We start from the raw sequence: 16978 nt of genomic DNA on the forward strand, positions 1-16978 counted from the left end.
CTGGCCACCCAGCTCGACCTGCTGCCCGTGCCCCCTCGTCCCGGGGCTGCTGCTGGGGGGGCGCGTGGCCGGCTGCAGCTCCTTGGGCGAGCCCCTGCACCCTGCCTCCCACCCCAGGGCTGGGACAGGGAAGGGCGAGGGAAGAAACGGTCAGATCTGTGTGACCTTCAAGAGGATTTGTGCCCCTCTCCTCCCCCAGGTGACACGCAGGGTGGTGACACTCCCCCGCAGCGTGCACAGGGGGCTCGGGGGGTGAGGGCGGCTCCGTGTGCAGCCCTGCCAGGAGCCCTCCTTAAGAGGACACCGTTAATTGGCAGCAGGTTGACCCCTCGCCAGCTGCTTCTCGGCCTCCCCGGCATTTGTGCAAGCGCTGCGGTGGCAGCTCCGGTGCCGTGTCACCCGGTGATACTCGGCTTTCAGGAAAGGGCAGGAGCTCTTTGCTTTTACTATGGAAAAATACCGGAGAACATGTGTCAGGAGACCGAGCCCTGGGTTTCTCAGTGGGTCTCCTGCCCTGTTCCCCTTCTCTTTCTCTTTCTTTTTCCCCCTTTTTCAGCCGACTCGTGACTTTTTGCACAGTCAGAACCAGCAGCTCCACCGTGCCAGGGTTTGTTTTGCTGAATGCGTTTATTGTGCTGGAAGGTCACTGGTGCCAGTGCTGCTAATTCCTGGCCCCAGCAGCCCAGGTGCCCGGAGCGCTGGTGTTCTCCTGGCACAGGGCGATGGCTGCAGGTTTGGCGATGTCCCCCTGGCAGTGCCGGAGCCAGGGCTGCTGGTGTGGGGACTGTGGCCGGCTCCCAGGCGGAGCGGGCAGGAATGTCAGCTGCGCGGCGGGACGTGTGCAGGGCTGCTGGGAAAGGGCTGTGGAGGTTCCTTGATTTATTATTTCTTGTTTTAAGGTTTGTTGTTTTCTTTTTCTTTTATAAAACAAGCCCCCAGGAAGGGGTTTGAAGTATCAGGACATTTGATCCCGAGTGCATTATAAACCCTAAACGATAGCAATCTGGCCATTATTAAAATACCTTGCTGGGCAGCATCTATCTAAACAAGCATGTCTAGGAGGTTGTTTTCATTGACTCCATTTCAGCCCTGTTACTCGTAATGACCTGTCCTGCTGCCAATAAGCAGAGGAGCTGTAGGGTTTGGGACAAATGGATTTCAGGGAGACGTTGCTCTGCAGAGGAATCCAAGTACATTTCTTTCCCCACTTTGCATGGAAAGCTATTTTTCTTCCTTGCTGCCTCACCCTAGCCAAGAAAGAGGCTCCAATGTGAACTTACTTGGCAAGAAAGCAGGATGATTGGTAATTTCATCTGCTGATTCCTTTCTTTTTTTTTTTTTGGCTTTTTTTTTTTTTTAACTGTTTACGACTGTTCTTGTAGCAGTGACGCATGAGAGCAAGGGATGGGTGCAGCGCGTCTGGGGCCAGTGTGCTCACACCAGCTCATCAGCTCTTTGTGTTGGAGGAGACTACGGCTGTGATGATTTTAATCGGGCTGTTAATGAAGTGCCTGCTGGTCTTTGTTCAGCCTGGAGGCAGATCTGCTGCAGACGCTGGGGAAAATGCTCAGGACCATTCTGGCTCTGCCCAGCCCCTCTGGCTTTAGTTCCCCCTTGGTGTTTCCCCACATGTAGGACAGGGATAAAGCCCCTAAGGGGGACTGAGACCCCCCTGGAGCGGAGTGAGCCAGCCTGGGATGGTTTTGCTGAGTGGTCCAAGGGCGGCAGCATCCCCGTGCCGGGAGGGGATGTGCCGGGAGGGGATGGCTCTGCGGTGCTTGGGCTTGGCCAGACCTGCTGCCCGAGCTGCCATCTCCCTTCCTTGTGGCCACCCCAACCCCCCAGGCTGCGATGGCGAGTGGGGAAGGGTCTTCTCTGCTTCTCCCTTCCCAGGACGGAGAAGCCCTGTGCACTCCCCCCATCCGCGGCAGGAGCTGGTCCCCTCTGTCTCCCTCTGGCCAGCCCCGAGGCATCGAGCGTGGGGGGAGCCTGGAGCGTGGGGCAAGCTGCTTCCCGTCTTGCTGGGGACAAAAGGGTGAAGTTAACGTCCTGAGTAACTGGGATCCTCCTGTGCGCAGGGCTGGGTTTGATTTCGGATGGACAGGAGCGTGTTTATCCCTGCACGTATCTGTCCGTCTCTCCCGCGCCGCCTCCTGTGCTTGTGCCGGGTTCACTTCGCTGCGGCTGAGCCCTGCTAGGATCCTTTCTGCCCCGACCGGCCCCATTTTCACTTTCTTGTCCCCTCGCCCCTCAAAATCATCCCAACAACTGTTCTCTGGGTTCCTGTTGAGCCTGTGTCTCTCTCCTCTCACCCAGAAGGAAGCCAAGCGCCCTGTCCCTCTGTCGGCCTCTGCTGAATATTTTTGCCCGTGGAATGGTCTCATTAAGGCAGAGTAATTAGCGGTCCCTTGGCTGCCCTCCACGCAGCTGAGATGGAGCTCGTTCCATCTCTGTTCCTGCTCTTCCCACCTCCGGTGCTGCAGCTGGGCTTGCGTGGGGTTGCTGTGGGGCTGAGCCTGGCCGTGGGGAGGGGGCGCGTTTGGGACCGCGGGGGGAGGCACAAGCTGTCTGGCAGGAGGGTGACAAAATGCTGCCCAGTGCGTCCCCCCTCCCCGGGGGCTGGGGGCCGAGCCAGTCTGGGCTGTGCCCGGGGCCGGAGCGGTGCCGGTGGTCCCTGAGCGTTTCCCTTAGGACGTGGCTGTGCTGCGGGGGGCAGGGGGTGAGGGGTGGGCCCCTGGGGGTCCGGGCAGCCCAGGGCTCCCTGAGGAAGGGCGATGCTCTGGCATCTTTTCCATTAACTGCCAGTCGCTCTGCCTGTCCCCAGGGATGGCCAGGCTGGGGCTTCCCTCCCACAGCAGCCCAGCGGCCGGGGGGGGCTGCGCAGCCCCGGGGGGGTGGTTTTACCTCCCAGGGAGTCCCTGGCTTGTGCGGACGTGGGTGTGCGTGTGTGTGTGGAGGCCACAAGGATCCTTCCCAGCACCGAGTCAGGCGTCCTGGACGTGGGCCACCGGCTTCCGCCCAGTGGTTCCCTCCTCTGAGCTGAGCGGCTTGACAGAGGGGGGTTTTAAATTTATTTTATTTTTTAACCTGGTTTTCTAAGGAAACAAGGCTGACGTGATGGTGGTGGCTGTGCCTGCCGCTGTCTGTCCTGTCCACAGCCCCCTGCTCACCATCTCGGAGCCAGCAGCGAGGCTGGAGGTGGTGGCTCCTGGCACAAGGAGGGGTCTGTCCTGGGAGCGGGGCAGGGGGGGCTGCGGCAGACCCTGGAGGGGCACAGGGTGCCTCTCTGTCCCACGGCTGCCACCCTTCAGGGCTGGAGTTTGTCTTCCTGCCTGTCCTGTTAACATACTTCTAATTAAGGAAAATTGTCCCCAGGAGCAGTGTTTATCCATGGAGCATGTTGCCATTACAGAGACGGTCTTGTTCTCCGGGGGAGAGGATGTCTGCGGAGGGAAGAGACAGAAATTCCTCCAGATTATGGTATTATGTAAATGTATCAAACGGATCATTCCCTATAAAAAGGAAAGTAGGAAACCAATGTATTTGAGAAGCCCTGGGGACTGCATTCCTGACGAGCCTCTGTTCCTCTTCTGGAGGCGTTTTAGAACCGAAACATTCGGCAACTTTTCCAAGTGTTTTTTTCCGCAGGAGCCGCGTGTCGTTGGCTCTCCTGGTGCTGCAGGACATGCAGTGTGGCTGCCCACCTGGGCTTCTGGCTGGGTGGCAAGTCGGGCACGGCCCCCCTCGCCCCCCAGGCTCTGACTCGCAGGGGTTTTGCAGGGAGCAGGAGGATGCGGCGCTGACTGCCTCGGGAGGTGGCTCTCCGGGTGGCTTCTCTGCATCCAATGTGATGCCGACAAGCAATTTCGGTGCTTGGGCCGTGGGCTGCAGAGTTGCCCGTGTGTGTTTCTCTGAAGCCCATCACTGCGGCCCAAATGTCTGCTGGCTGGGGTTTGTTTCAGTTTGATCTGCTGTAGCTGCAGCAAAATATGTGGGCTGTTCTTAGTAGGTGCACGTGGACATAAATATACTTTATTGAGAAACAACACGCAAGTGTCAGCAGCAGAGCTCAGTCCAGCTCTTTTATCTCTTCCATGTGCTGGGGCAAGGGTGAAGATGCACCTCAGCAGAACAGGGGGTAGGGACCCCTGGTGAGGGAGCTCTGCGCCTGCTGTTGGAGGTGGGGATGTTTTCAGCTGCTTCAAAGGGGGCAGTCCTGCAAGGAGCATTCCCGGGACCTCTCCTGACCAGTCCTGCTCCGGACACCCCACAGGGAGCGTTCCCTTTAGGAGCAGTTGAGAGGTGGGGTTTCTTCCAGACTGCTGCAGTGTAGAGGGCTTCTTTCCAGGCTCTTTGCACCTTCACCACTACAGGTGGTTTCTCTTCTTCCACGCGTAACTGTGGAGGAGTCAGGGTGAGCTGCTGAGCTGCACACATCTTCATTGCAGCTGTTTCAGAACTGTGTCGAAATCCGTGTTTTAGTCTGAGAGAAGATTGCGCGTTTCCTTCCTCCTTGTGTCAGGCCACAATTGATGTATTCGCAGACTGCACAACAACTGATTCATGCAGAGGAAAGTTATGTGCTGGGTCAGCAAAGCTCGTTCCCCAAAAATCCCACAGCCTTGCGGTGCTTGACTGGTCGTGGGGTAAATCAGACGCTCCACGGCTCGGGTTAAGGGAGGGAGAACCTCTGGCCGGTGGACACCCGTTGAGTTGATGACCCACTTGCGTCAAGGAGCAGTTTGCACGGGACAAGATGCTCCCGGCCCCATTGAGCGCAGGATGCGATTGGAACTGGGGAGGGGGAAGGTTATTGCTGACAGTGCCTGGGAAAGGCTTGTGAGAGTTGACGGGGCTAAGAACTTCTTGAGTGGAGGCTAGATGCTTCTGCTGCCCCTTGGGGCAGTTGCTTTCCCCGGGTGTGCCCTGGTAGCGCCGTGACAGGTCTCAGCCCTGTGTCGGGGGAGTCTGGGCTGGAAGGGACACATTGGAACCTTCTCCAGCCAGCTGGCGCCAGCAGTGGCTCCTCATGGCCCCGGAGGTTCTTCAGCCTCTGCCGCTGGAGCCCATGAGGAGGAGAAGGGAAACCCCAAGCACAGTGCTACATAGATGATTTTGTGGCAGGGACTTCAGCAAGAGCTTGGTTCTCGGTTTGCTCTGTTCGTGTTGAGCGTGAAACCAGGAAACATCTGTGCGGGGTGGGTTTCGGAGTTTGCTGAAGTTGCCAGCCTGCCTTTGTTGAGCAACATGTCACTTGCACGCTGATGAACTTCTTGGTGCTCCCTCTCCCCTCTGTCCTCCCTTCGCCTGCTCTCTCCCCACGCGGGTGGCAGTGGCCGCAGCCCATGCAGCCAGCGCTCTTTGTGGGCAGTGCCTCTGAGAGGGCCGGCTGGCACGGACCACGGCTCGCCAGCCTGCCGGGGTCGGTTGGCTTCTTCCAGGAAGAGCCTTTCAAGTTGACATTCCCTGTCCTCTGGCCCCACAAGCTCGTGTTCAAACACTAGCAAACAAATAAATCTTGGGAAATGAGCGCTGCATGTTGCAATTGCTTGCAACGCCCAGCCATGGTTGAGCAAGGAGGAAGGCTTGGGATGGGAATCGGTGGGAAGGGTGCGCTCGCCAGCCGGCCCCCCTCCCCCGCTGGGAGCTGTGGGCAGGAGGGGGGTGGTCGCTGCCCCCCGGCTTCTTCCTTCCGTGCGAGTAGTTCACAGGACCCGTGTGTGCCTGGGGATGGGCTGGACCCTGCTGTGTCCTTATGTGTGTCTTGTTGGTCATGGGTGGCCATGGCCCACCTTCCCCAGGCTGGGGGGCCGCCCGCGCCCGGCGGGGGAGAGGCTGCGTCCCTCACTCCTCACCTCTCCCAAAGTCAAATGGTGAGCGGGGGGAGAGCTCTCTGCGAGCTTGTGCGAGGGGTTAAAAATAGACATTTGCTAAATTAGCTTCCACTGAAAGTTCAAGAGGAAATCCAGGTTTAGCTGGGGCTACAAGAAAGAGCTGAAAATAATAATAATAATAATCATCATAATAAAAACTGATTCCTGTGAAGGAGGGGGGGAGGATGGCGAGCAGGGAGAGAAGGAGCAAGCTGAAAAACAAAAGCCTTTGAGGAGGGTAATGCTTTCCAGCTGCAAAAATACAGCCTGGGAGAAGAGCAAGTGCTTGCGTCACCCCCAGCTCCCCGGCCCAGCACTGCCCCGCTTGGAGCTGGGGCCTGGCCAGGAGACCCCCGGAGGATGGGGACCCTCCGACAGGGAGAGGTGACGGTCACGGAGCCGACGTGAGGCAAGCTGCGGGCCCCAGGAGGCGAGCGCTGGGAACCTGTAGCTTGTTTTGGCAGTTTTCCCTTTTGATTCCTATGTAGCCCTCAAGTGCCATGTTGGGGAGCATCCTCCCCGTCAGAGCTGCTGGCCGCAGCTTTGGCTCAGCGGGATGTGGCCAGTGAGGTGGCAGCGGCCCCGTGACGCTGGGGGTTTTGGTGGAGAGTGACGGGAAAGGAGGACCAAGGTGTGGGCGAGTGCCAGTGATGGGCGATGGCTGGGACCCTTCGGGAGGGAGGCAGCGAGGAAAAGCCGAAGCCCATGGCCGGGGGTCTGCACCCCAGTGCGGGGTCGAGGGCCTCCACGCCGTCCCGCTGGGTGCTCCCCGTCCGCCCCTGCTTGGATCGTTCCTCTGGTCCTGTGACTCTGACTCAGCCACGCAGGCGCCAGCCAAGACCTGCTTTTTTGGGGAATTCTTGCACATCTCTGTGCTGAAGCATTTCTCGCCCAGGCAGGGCTGCGCGCATGTGCGTGGCTCTGCCGCCCCCTCCCCTTGTCGGGGGGGGGGGGGGGGGGGGGGGCGGGAATTGGGGCCGGGGGGTGCAGCAGGGAGGGAGGATGGGCACTGGTCCAGGCACCGTGACTCAGGCAGCCCCATCTCGGAGGCAGAGCATGGCCCTCGCCTGCCCCCCGCCACCCCCATGTACCTTTTTAGGTGCTTTCTGCTCAGCACAAAAACCTTTCTCCAGCAGGCACCCTTGGGGGGCACGGGGGTCTGGGTAGGACCAGGAGCCCCGACTTTGCCCTGGCCCCACCGCCAGCTCTGGCACGTTGGGCAGCACAGCGGGACCCCTGCGCGGGCCTTCAGCATCAGCCAGTTTGGTGCTAATTCCTCGGCTCTGGCAATTTCCACTTGTTTTTAGGAGATGCATCGCCCTGGGTGGTGGCTGCAGGCGCCGCGGCATCGCCCTTCTGGAGGGGGGGGCCGCTGGTCACCAGCTGGCCATCACCGCCGGCAGGACATCCCTGTCGCTGGGGCCACGTGTGAGCGAGCTGGCCTGGGTGACCAGGGGACGCTTGGGCTTCGGGTCTGTGCTCGGACAGGGCACCCCCAAGCCACCGAGTGCTCATCATGGGGTCCCATCAAAACCCAGGCAGCGCTTCATGGTGCTGCAGCAGGGAAGAGCTTGATACCATCAGGCCGAATCCTGCGAGCAGGGGGAGCGCGGGGCGTGCAAAATGTCCTGGCTTGATTCATGTTTTCCCTCCCTCTGCGCTCCTGAGTTTCTGCGCTGGTTAATAATTCAGTGGTGTCTGGCCCTGCTCCGCCAGGGCTGTCTGGGTCCCGGTGTCCTCAGGGTGGTCGGGCTGCGGGGCTGCTGCTGCTCCCGTCCCTGCTCTCCTGCTCTGCCTTGCCCATGCTGGCCATGACGCTGGGCCGTGGTGCCGGCACTGCAGTGCTGCCGTGTCGGTGTGGGGGTGGTGCGGGGTCCCGGGGGCACTCGCCAAAAGGACAGACCTCCAGAGCACTTGGCATCTCCCCGAACCCGTGGATGCTGCAGCCCCTCACCCCGGCCTTTGGCCTGGGGCTGGCAGGCGAGGGGCAGCTGGGCAGTGCTGTGTGCTGACCTGGTTGCAAGGAAAGAATTCGGGTGCATTGGGTTTATCCGATTTAACGGGCTTTCACTGGTTTAATTAAATACTTCAACGCTGCGTGCCGGATGCTGTCTCTCACCTGCTCCAGGGCTCGGGGTGGCCCTGCAGCTCTGCATTAGCGCTGCCCGGGCTGCCTTGCCCTAGCTGGGCTCTGCTGCAGCCCTCGGCTGCTGCGGTCCCTCCTGGTGCTGCCATGATGGGGGCTTTGTGGACCTTTGCCATCCTGACGCTGCAGTTTGAGCCCCTTCCATGCTGCTGGGCTCCCCAGGTGCTGGCTTTGCCACCTTGCAGAGCCGTCCCTCTGCTTGGGCTGGTGTTCCCATGGGATGCTTTCCCGGCTGTGCGTGATGTCTCCAGCACCACCCTCCTGCAGCTGGGCTGCCTGGGAGGTGGCGGGTCCCCTCTCCCTCGGGAGGAGAGGATGGGGTGCAGCGTCGATGGGTGCTGGGTGACCAGGGCCAGGTCCCCGGTGCGGTGCAGGTGGCAGCTCCTTCGTGGCTCACGTGGCCTTCCTCACTCCCCAGCTACGTTTGTGCTTGAGATGCCCGGTGGGCTGGGACGTGGCCGGAGAACCCGTGCACAGGCACACAAAGGGCTGTGGCTCCCTCCCTCCCTGCCTAACCTCTCCTACCTCCCTCTCCCATGGCCTAGATGTGGAGCAAATGGCTATTGACTGGCTCACGGGCAACTTCTACTTCGTGGATGACATCGATGACAGGATCTTTGTCTGCAATAAGAATGGAGTCACCTGTGTCACGCTGCTGGACCTGGAGCTGTACAACCCCAAGGGCATAGCGCTGGACCCAGCCATGGGGTAAGAGTCCTGCCTGGGGGTGGGAGGGCTCAGCATCGCTGCCTGGACCTGCGACACCGGCGTGGGGAGGTGGAACAAGCCAGGAGGGTCCAGGTCGGGTGCTGCGGCAGGGATGCTGCTGGAGAAGCGACTCGCCTGCCCGCAAAGGGCCCCCTCAGCGATGAGTGAATCACAGCATTTTCTCTCCCTCAGCGGAGGCTGGGGCCATGTGCTGCAGGGCAGTCGTGGCAGCAGCATTTTAAGCAGCCCACTGGTACAGGCCCCTTTTGGAGGAGATGAAGGTTTGGTCCTCGGGCATGAGTCAGGGCAGCCCGAGCCTCTGCTCACCTGCATGGCGCTGGGGTGGGAGCAGAGCCGGACCGGTGCAGCGCTGGGGAGCATCAGCGTCTGAACCTGGGTCTTCTAACAAACTGTTCTTGGTGACAGCTGGCAAGCATGTGGCCGTGGGTCTGGTGGGGTATCCTGTGCCTGCGTGCCCATGTCCAGGAGCCGCTCTGCAGGGGCCCATCCTGCTCCGCCTGCCCTGGGCAGCAGCTTTGCTGGCGCTCGGTCCTGTGGGACAGGCCTGGCCAGGCTCAGGACAAGCTGCTGCTTCCAGCTTGTGGCTGCACGGTTGCAGCTTTGCACTGGATTTTGGGAACTGAAACAGTCAGATACTTGCACGGATTGAGCAGGTCCCCTTGTGCCTATTTTTACGGGGTGCTGCAGTCAGATGGGCGACTCTCAGACCCTCATCAGGCCTTTTGCAAAATCCTGCGCATGGGGAAGCTGGGATGGTGACTCATCGGAACAGCTCGGAGTGTGTGTGGGTGGCAGCTGCTGGATCCTGGGCATGGGGAGCCGGTGTGGCTGAGGCTGCAGCGGGCAGAGCAGAGCGGCGTGGCAGATCCCACTGGGCACGTTCTGCAAGCGCGGTCCGGCCACAGGGCACGCGTGCAAGGAAGGTCCTGCTGCCTGGTGGGGCAGTCAGTCAGCGTGTGAGCACAGTCTACCTAACCCGACGGTGCACTCCGTCCAAGGGTGCTCACCTGAGCGTGCTGTAGAGTCCCAGTGAAACCAGTAAAAGGGACGTCTCCCCCCTCACCTGCTGCTTTTCAGATGGGTGCTTTTTTCCTTGCCCGAATGAAGAGAGCTGATGTTACTGAGCAGAAGATCTGAAATATTTCTTATATAAAAATAAATACCGCATAGCAGCCTGGAGGGGGACTCCGGCCTCCAAAAGGGAAGGTGCAGACAGGCCCCATGGGCGACTGAGTTAAGTTCTCTTGGGCACCGCAGCAGAGACCCAGCACAGCCCAGGTGCTCGGGGCAGCGGTGCTGAGCCCCAGCTCTGGGCTGTGCCTTGTGGGATGTGCTGTGCCAGGAGCTGCCGCCGCAGGCAGGACAGCTGTCAGGCACATGGCACGCGGGCAGGTGCGTCAGGTTGTGTCTTAACATGTCAGCTGGTGGAGGGCCCTGGACCTCTTCCTGGTGACACCAGCAAATCTGGGTTCAAGCTTTTGTCAGCCTGATTCATGCCAGGGTTGCTGCGGCTCCTCTGAGCTCCCGTTGTGGCCGTGCCGGGCAGCAGGTGCAGGCAGGTGCTGCCAGCTCTTGGCACAGCTGGGCCGTGCAGGCAAGCAAGGCTGCGGTGGACCCCAGCCACCCCCGTGCCCGCAGGGGCAAGCCCGTGTCTGCAGGCGTGAGCACGCACCCTCTGCCCACCTGCGTCCTCCCTCTCTCCGGGCTGGATGTGACCTCCAGGCTCTGAGCTCCTGCATTTGCCCTTCTCACGCAGCAAAGTGTTCTTCACCGACTACGGGCAGATCCCCAAGGTGGAGCGCTGCGACATGGATGGGCAGAACCGCACCAAGCTGGTGGACAGCAAGATCGTCTTCCCCCATGGCATCACCTTGGACTTGGTGAACCGGCTGGTGTACTGGGCTGATGCCTACCTGGACTATATTGAGGTGGTGGACTACGAAGGCAAGAACAGACATACCATCATCCAGGGCATCCTGGTGAGTGGGTCCAGAGGGAGGTCAGGGTCGGGGGGGCCTTACGGCAGTGTGCTCGAGGCATGTCTGAGCTTGGTCTGCTGGGGGGCACTGGTCCGCGGGCTTGGCTTTGCCAGTCCAGCAAAGGAAAGGTGCGAGCTGCTGAGCACCAGCCGGTCCTGCAGCACCAAGCCCGATCTCGTGCCCTAAATGAAGTGGGGGTGGGATGAGGGGCCGGGAGCGGGGGCTTCGCACGCCTCGGAACCAAGGGTTTCGTGTGTCTCCTCCTAAATTCCTTGTGGACGCCTGCATGGTGCCTTCCAGATTGAACACCTCTACGGGCTAACCGTCTTCGAGAACTACCTCTATGCCACCAACTCTGACAACGCCAATGCTCAGCAGAAAACCAGCGTCATCCGGGTCAACCGCTTCAACAGCACCGAGTACCAGGTGGTGACGCGGGTGGACAAGGGAGGAGCGCTGCACATCTACCACCAACGGCGCCAGCCCACAGGTGGGACCCCGGCCTGGGAAAAGCAGCTTCTTGCATCCCAACGGCTGGGTGGGGGTGGGGACAGGCTGCACCTTCTGAATTCCCTCCCCTAATGGGGCCAGACGCCCAGCACAGCACGTGCCCTGGAGCCTCCTGCAGCCCCGAGGAGCCGTGCTCAACCCGATTGCCCCTGGTTCACCCCCTCCCCGTGAGCTCCGTGCCCCTGGCAGGGGGGCAGTAGCAGAGCTGGTGGCGTTGCCGGAGCCAGCCCAGGGGTGCCGAGTGCTGGGCAGGCCAAAATGTGCCGGCCCAGGGACAGGGACAGATGAGCAGCTGCCCAGCTGTGGTCCGCAGGGACTCCTGCAGCTGCTGCCCTGCTGGCAGTGCTCCTTGGCTGGGGGCTTGGGTGGGATTCCTGCTCCCCCAGCAGTGGGGAGCTGGCCTCTCCGGGCTGCTGAGCACCCTGGGGTGCCCCGGCCCCTGCTCTCACTCCGTCTCCTCCTGGAAGAGCTGTGGCAGCTGTCCCCGTGAGCCGGGCAGCTGCGCCACGTGGCTGATCGATCACGTCTCGCCAGCAAGTGCAAGGACGTTGGAGCAGATGTGGCATCTTGAAATATTAATGGATCCCTCTTGCGGTGCCCACGCGCTCTCAGTCCCTGCTGCCTGTGTGTTCCCCCTTCAGCTGGGGCTGCGTGCTCCCGGGCACCAAGGGATTTCAAAGGAGTTGAAAGGCTTCAGAGCTGAGCGGTCCCCTCCCCACGTCTGTCCCTGTCTGCCTGCTCCACCCCCAGCACCTTCCTGCAGTTAATCAATTTACTCGTTTAAAATCCTCTTAGTGTCTGCAGCCTGCTTGGCATTTTCCAGAATGTAAAATTAATGAGGAGTTTTCTAAGGGGTGCGATTAAGGGGGCTCATCCTGCCGGCGCTGTCAGCGCAGTGGCCGGGCAGTCCCGCTCTCACCGTGGCTTGGGAGGGGTGGGCTGCCAGGACAGAGGCAGCGTGGCCCAGTGACCGTGGCGGTAGGCTGGTTTCTGCTCCACAGTGATCCTTCGTTCCGTGCAGGTCCTTTCCCATCTCTGTGTTGTCCGTCCCGTGCAGTGCTCAGCCCCTGGCCGACTGGCTGAGATCCCGGGGGAAGGGCCCCCCCTAAACCCCGGAGAGCCGTGGCCAGGCCGGCAGCACCCATGAGACCGTCTCCGCATCCCTGTGGTTGCAGTTAGTGCCCTGCCTGTGCTGCCTGGTGGACATGGAGCTGTGGCCGGGCAGGACATCCCCGTGCTGCCCTGGGTGCCTGCGGCCGCTGGAGCTCCTGCTCTCTGTTGCAGTGAGGAGCCATGCCTGCGAGTCAGACCAGTTCGGCAAGCCGGGAGGCTGCTCGGATATCTGCCTCCTCGGGAACAGCCACAAGACCCGAACCTGCCGGTGCCGCTCCGGGTTCAGCCTGGGCAGCGATGGGAAGTCCTGCAAAAGTGAGTCCTGCCCCCCCACCCCGGAGAGATGTGGGAGGGGGCGTTCTGGATCAGAGGGACCGGGGTGAGCAGCGGCACTTGTGCCGGCCGGGGGGGCACACACGGGCAGGGGGGAGCAGAGCGGTTCAGTTCCTTCCCTCCTGGGTGCGGACCCCCTGTTCCTCCCCGGCCGAAGCTGCGGGCTGCCCACTGGGCTCTGCGTCCCCGCGGACCTGTGGGGTGCGGGGACAGGTTGCTGCCTCCTCCTGGCCTCTGGGTCGTAGCTGTGCCCCCACGAAAGCCCCAGTGACACGTGTGTTGGGCTGCCCACCCCCAGCGCTGCCCTGTGCTGGTGGTGATGGCTCTTGCCGTCTCCCTGCAGAGCCCGAGCACGAGCTGTTCCTGGTGTACGGGAAGGGGCGTCCGGGCATCATCCGCGGCATGGACATGGGGGCCAAGGTGCCAGATGAGCACATGATCCCCATCGAGAACCTCATGAACCCCCGAGCACTGGACTTCCACGCTGAGACTGGCTTCATCTACTTTGCTGACACCACCAGCTACCTCATCGGGCGCCAGAAGATCGATGGCACGGAGCGAGAGACCATCCTGAAGGACGGTGTGTGGCCGAGAGGCCCAGCCTGGTCCCTCCCCAGTGCCCCCAGTTAGCCCCCAGGAGCCAGCAGCAAGGGCCATCAGTGCTTCTGTCCTCTCCCCTGCAGCTTTGACCCTTAAAACTCAGGTTTTAAGCTGCTGTTTGGGTTTATCTGTAGACTGCTATTGAGATGGGCACAGAGCTCGTGCCCCAGCGGAGGTGGGAGATGGACCCCTGTCCCCCTCCTGCCCGAGCTGGCCCACCCCGATCTGTCAGGTGGGAGGAGGAAGGAAGGATGGGGAATCCTCAGTCAGGGTCCCTGGGGCTCAGTGCCGCGGCCAGTGCATCCCCACGCTGCCAGCGAGGATGTTTGTGCTGCCTCAGGCTGAACCAGCCAAGGATGCTCCAGAATTTGGCTTTTTCCAGCCCAGACTCCCTGTGGCTGCCTGCGCAGGGGCTGGGGGGGTCCGTCATCCCTGTCGGTTTGAGTGGGGATCGGGTGGTGCTGAATGTGCTGTGGATCGTATGGGGCTGTCGCTTCCACTTCTCATCTTCCCGCTGCCGCGCAGCCCTGGTGACGAGCTCCCGCTCCTGCTTTTCCCCAAAGGCATCCACAACGTGGAAGGGATCGCTGTGGACTGGATGGGGAACAACCTATACTGGACAGATGACGGCCCCAAAAAGACCATCAGCGTGGCTCGGCTGGAGAAGGCCGCCCAGACGCGAAAGACGCTGATCGAGGGGAAGATGACCCACCCGCGTGCGATCGTGGTGGACCCCCTGAACGGGTGCGGGGGCTGAGCGCGGGGGGCTGGCTTGTGGGAGGGCATGGTTGGGTCTCCAGCTCTGTGTGGTGGTTGCTGCATCACTGAGCGTTCGTGGTGGATCACGGGCTGTGACAGCGGGGCCAGGCAGCGGCTCCAGCTGCAGTGACGCACCAGCTCTGTGCGGCCGTTTCAGCCTGGGTTCGGTGGCTGGGGTGGCCGTCAGGCTGCTGCCTTGGGCTGGGACCACGGTGCAGGGCAGCAGGACCGGCCGCTGCTTTGTGTCCACCGCTCTGCGGGCAGCTGGAGAGCTCACGCCTGGGCTGGTGGAGGCTCCGAGCCCACCTTGTCTGTGTCTGTAACAGCTTCTCCTCTGTGGCAGGTGGATGTACTGGACGGACTGGGAGGAGGATCCCAAGGACAGCAAGAGGGGCAAGATCGAGAGAGCCTGGATGGACGGTTCCAACCGCAATGTCTTCATCACCTCCAAGACTGTCCTGTGGCCCAACGGGTTGAGCCTGGACATCCCGGCCAAGATCCTTTACTGGGTGGATGCTTTCTATGACCGCATTGAGATGGTCTATCTCAACGGCACCGAGCGGAAGGCAAGTGGAGGCCCCGCGGGCTCTCGGGCACTGATCACCCCACAGCCTCAGCTGGCTGTGTCCACTGCGGGTCTGCTCGGTGGGTGGCTGGCCACGTTCAGCCATGCTCCCCTGCCGCCTGTCCCCTCCTCTCCCCTTCCAATGTCCCTCGCCATGTCCCACCACGCGGGGTTTCCCTGGGCGCCAGTCTCAGCTAACGACGAGCCTCTCCTCCTCCCCGTGCCCACAGATCGTGTACGAGGGGCCTGAGCTGAATCACGCCTTCGGGCTGTGCCACTACAGCAACTTTCTCTTCTGGACCGAGTACCGCAGCGGCAGCATCTACCGCCTGGACCAGGCCTCCAAGGTGGTGAGCCTGCTGCGGAACGAGCGCCCGCCCATCTTCGAGATCCGGATGTACGACGCGCAGCAGCAGCAAGGTGCTGGGGCTGCCCCCGCAGGGGGACCTGCCATGCCTGAGGGGACGGGGGGCTGGATGAGGGATGGGACAGGGGGCTGGGGGCTGAGGAAGCGCCCTGCCTAAGCAGCCCCCCCCGCCTCTTTTTGCTTTGTTTTGGCCGTATCCCTGCCCGTCTCTCCATCCCCATGCACCCTGCCTTTCTCTTGTTAAACCCTGCTGTCACTCACCCCTGCCCTTCCTCCAAACTTTCCTCCCTTTCTTTCCCTCCCTCCCTGCCTGCCAGGCTTTATGTCTCCTGAGGGGTCCCCACTGCCTTCTGTAGCCTGATGAACTGGGGTCTCCAGCTGGGTTCCAGCTGTGGAGCCCGCTGAGGGAGCCCAGGGAGCTGGGGGAAGCCAGCAGCCCCCCCGTGGGTCACCTGTGTTCCCTGAGTGCTGAAGCCCCCTCCTCACCCCTGCCCTGCCTCCGCAGTGGGCTCCAACAAGTGCCGTGTAAACAACGGCGGCTGCAGCAGCTTGTGCCTGGCCACCCCCCGGGGCCGTCAGTGCGCCTGTGCCGAGGACCAGATCCTGGGAACGGACTCCGTCACCTGCCAGGGTAGGCTGCCTTGGGTGAGCCCCCAGTGGGACCCCCCTTTTCCCAAGGGATGGGTGGGGACACGGCGTCTGCGGCCCCACACTGGCACAGTAGCAGTGATGCCTCACATGGTGGGGGGCTGCTCTGAGGAGGTGGGTGCTCCCTGCGCCTGTGGGACCCTGCAGTCAGGTGATGTTACTGGCTTTGGTTCCTCCTCTTGCGTGGTGGCAGCAGGACAGCTGCTGGCCCGAGGAAGCGGGTCGGAATCCCTGGTGGGCATCGCTGTGTGTCTGCAGCCGTGGCTGATGCTGCCCACGCAGCCAGGGCAGGTTCACGCTGCTGCCAGGTGGGGAGAACCCCATTTGTGTGGGGACCTGGCCGGTACCGTGCTTCGCCAGTTAAATGAGAGAGGTGAAGCTCTGCCAGCACAGCCTGTGCCTGCAGGCTGAGCCAGGGTCTTTCCCCTCGATCGTGGGCTGCACCTTCTTTTTTTGGGCTCAGGACCTGGTGCACGTGGGCACAAGTGTCTCTGTACGCTCTCAGGGCTGCTGGGCAGCCGCGTAGACATCCTGCCAGCCTGGGGACACAGGACCGTCCTCACCACTGCCCTGTGCTTGGTCACTTGGTTAAAATCATCCCCTCCCTTTGCTTTTCCCTTGCCAGCCAACCCGTCCTACATCCCCCCTCCGCAGTGCCAGCCCGGGGAGTTCGCCTGCAAGAACAACCGCTGCATCCAGGAGCGCTGGAAATGCGACGGGGACAACGACTGCCTGGACAACAGTGACGAAGCCCCTGAGCTCTGCCGTGCGTAGCTGCCTCCTGCGTGGTGGGATGGGGGTTTACGTGTTCCTGGGGCAGGATCTGGGCTTCCCTGAGATGTGGGGCCAGTGGCTGGGCAGCTGGGAGCCCTGCGTGCCCTCCCCAGCTCTAGGAGGGGAGCAGGCTCAAGCAGCTGAGGAGGGAAACAGGGATTAGGATCCTGGGTCCCCAGTTTGTCCGAGGCTCCCTGCCCTTTTCTGTCTCAGGTTTTCTCTCCACCAGTCGTTGAGGAAGAATGGGGGTGGGATGGAGAGGGGCAGGTCCTGAGCATGTGTCTCCCCTCCAGACCAGCACACCTGCCCCTCAGACCGTTTCAAGTGCAAGAACAACCGCTGCATCCCCAACCGCTGGCTCTGCGATGGGGACAACGACTGCGGGAACAATGAGGACGAGTCCAACTCCACCTGCTCGGGTGAGGAGCCTGCCTTGTCCCTGCGGGAACAGAGGGAGAGCTCACCCTGCTGTGCTTAGCTGCAGCCTTCACTCTTCCCTGTGCGCTGCGGGGCTGAGGCCAAGGTTTCGGGGCCTCGCGCATCCCTGCTGCCCACCTTGCAGCCAGCTCTGCACCTGTGCCT

At 61.6% G+C, this 16978-nt stretch overlaps 1 protein-coding gene across 6 annotated transcripts in view; it reads left to right on the forward strand.

The window, feature by feature from the left end:
- LRP1 (LDL receptor related protein 1) overlaps positions 1-16978 on the forward strand; it is an 89022-nt gene that overhangs the window by 33636 nt on the left and 38408 nt on the right. For all 6 annotated transcript variants that reach the window (XR_008819042.1, XM_056322194.1, XM_056322195.1 and 3 more), the window contains 11 exons: positions 8565-8727; positions 10505-10727; positions 11028-11217; positions 12522-12665; positions 13027-13263; positions 13847-14027; positions 14386-14608; positions 14838-15027; positions 15480-15605; positions 16248-16388; positions 16690-16815. Coding sequence is in view for 5 of the 6 variants with exons in the window: in XM_056322194.1 (XP_056178169.1) it covers positions 8565-8727; positions 10505-10727; positions 11028-11217; positions 12522-12665; positions 13027-13263; positions 13847-14027; positions 14386-14608; positions 14838-15027; positions 15480-15605; positions 16248-16388; positions 16690-16815 (1944 nt within the window). In the remaining variant the exon portion in view is untranslated. The remainder of the gene's footprint in view (positions 1-8564; positions 8728-10504; positions 10728-11027; positions 11218-12521; positions 12666-13026; positions 13264-13846; positions 14028-14385; positions 14609-14837; positions 15028-15479; positions 15606-16247; positions 16389-16689; positions 16816-16978) is intronic.

This window comes from Falco biarmicus, chromosome 19 (genome assembly GCF_023638135.1).
Source record: "Falco biarmicus isolate bFalBia1 chromosome 19, bFalBia1.pri, whole genome shotgun sequence".
Lineage (NCBI taxonomy): Eukaryota > Metazoa > Chordata > Aves > Falconiformes > Falconidae > Falco > Falco biarmicus.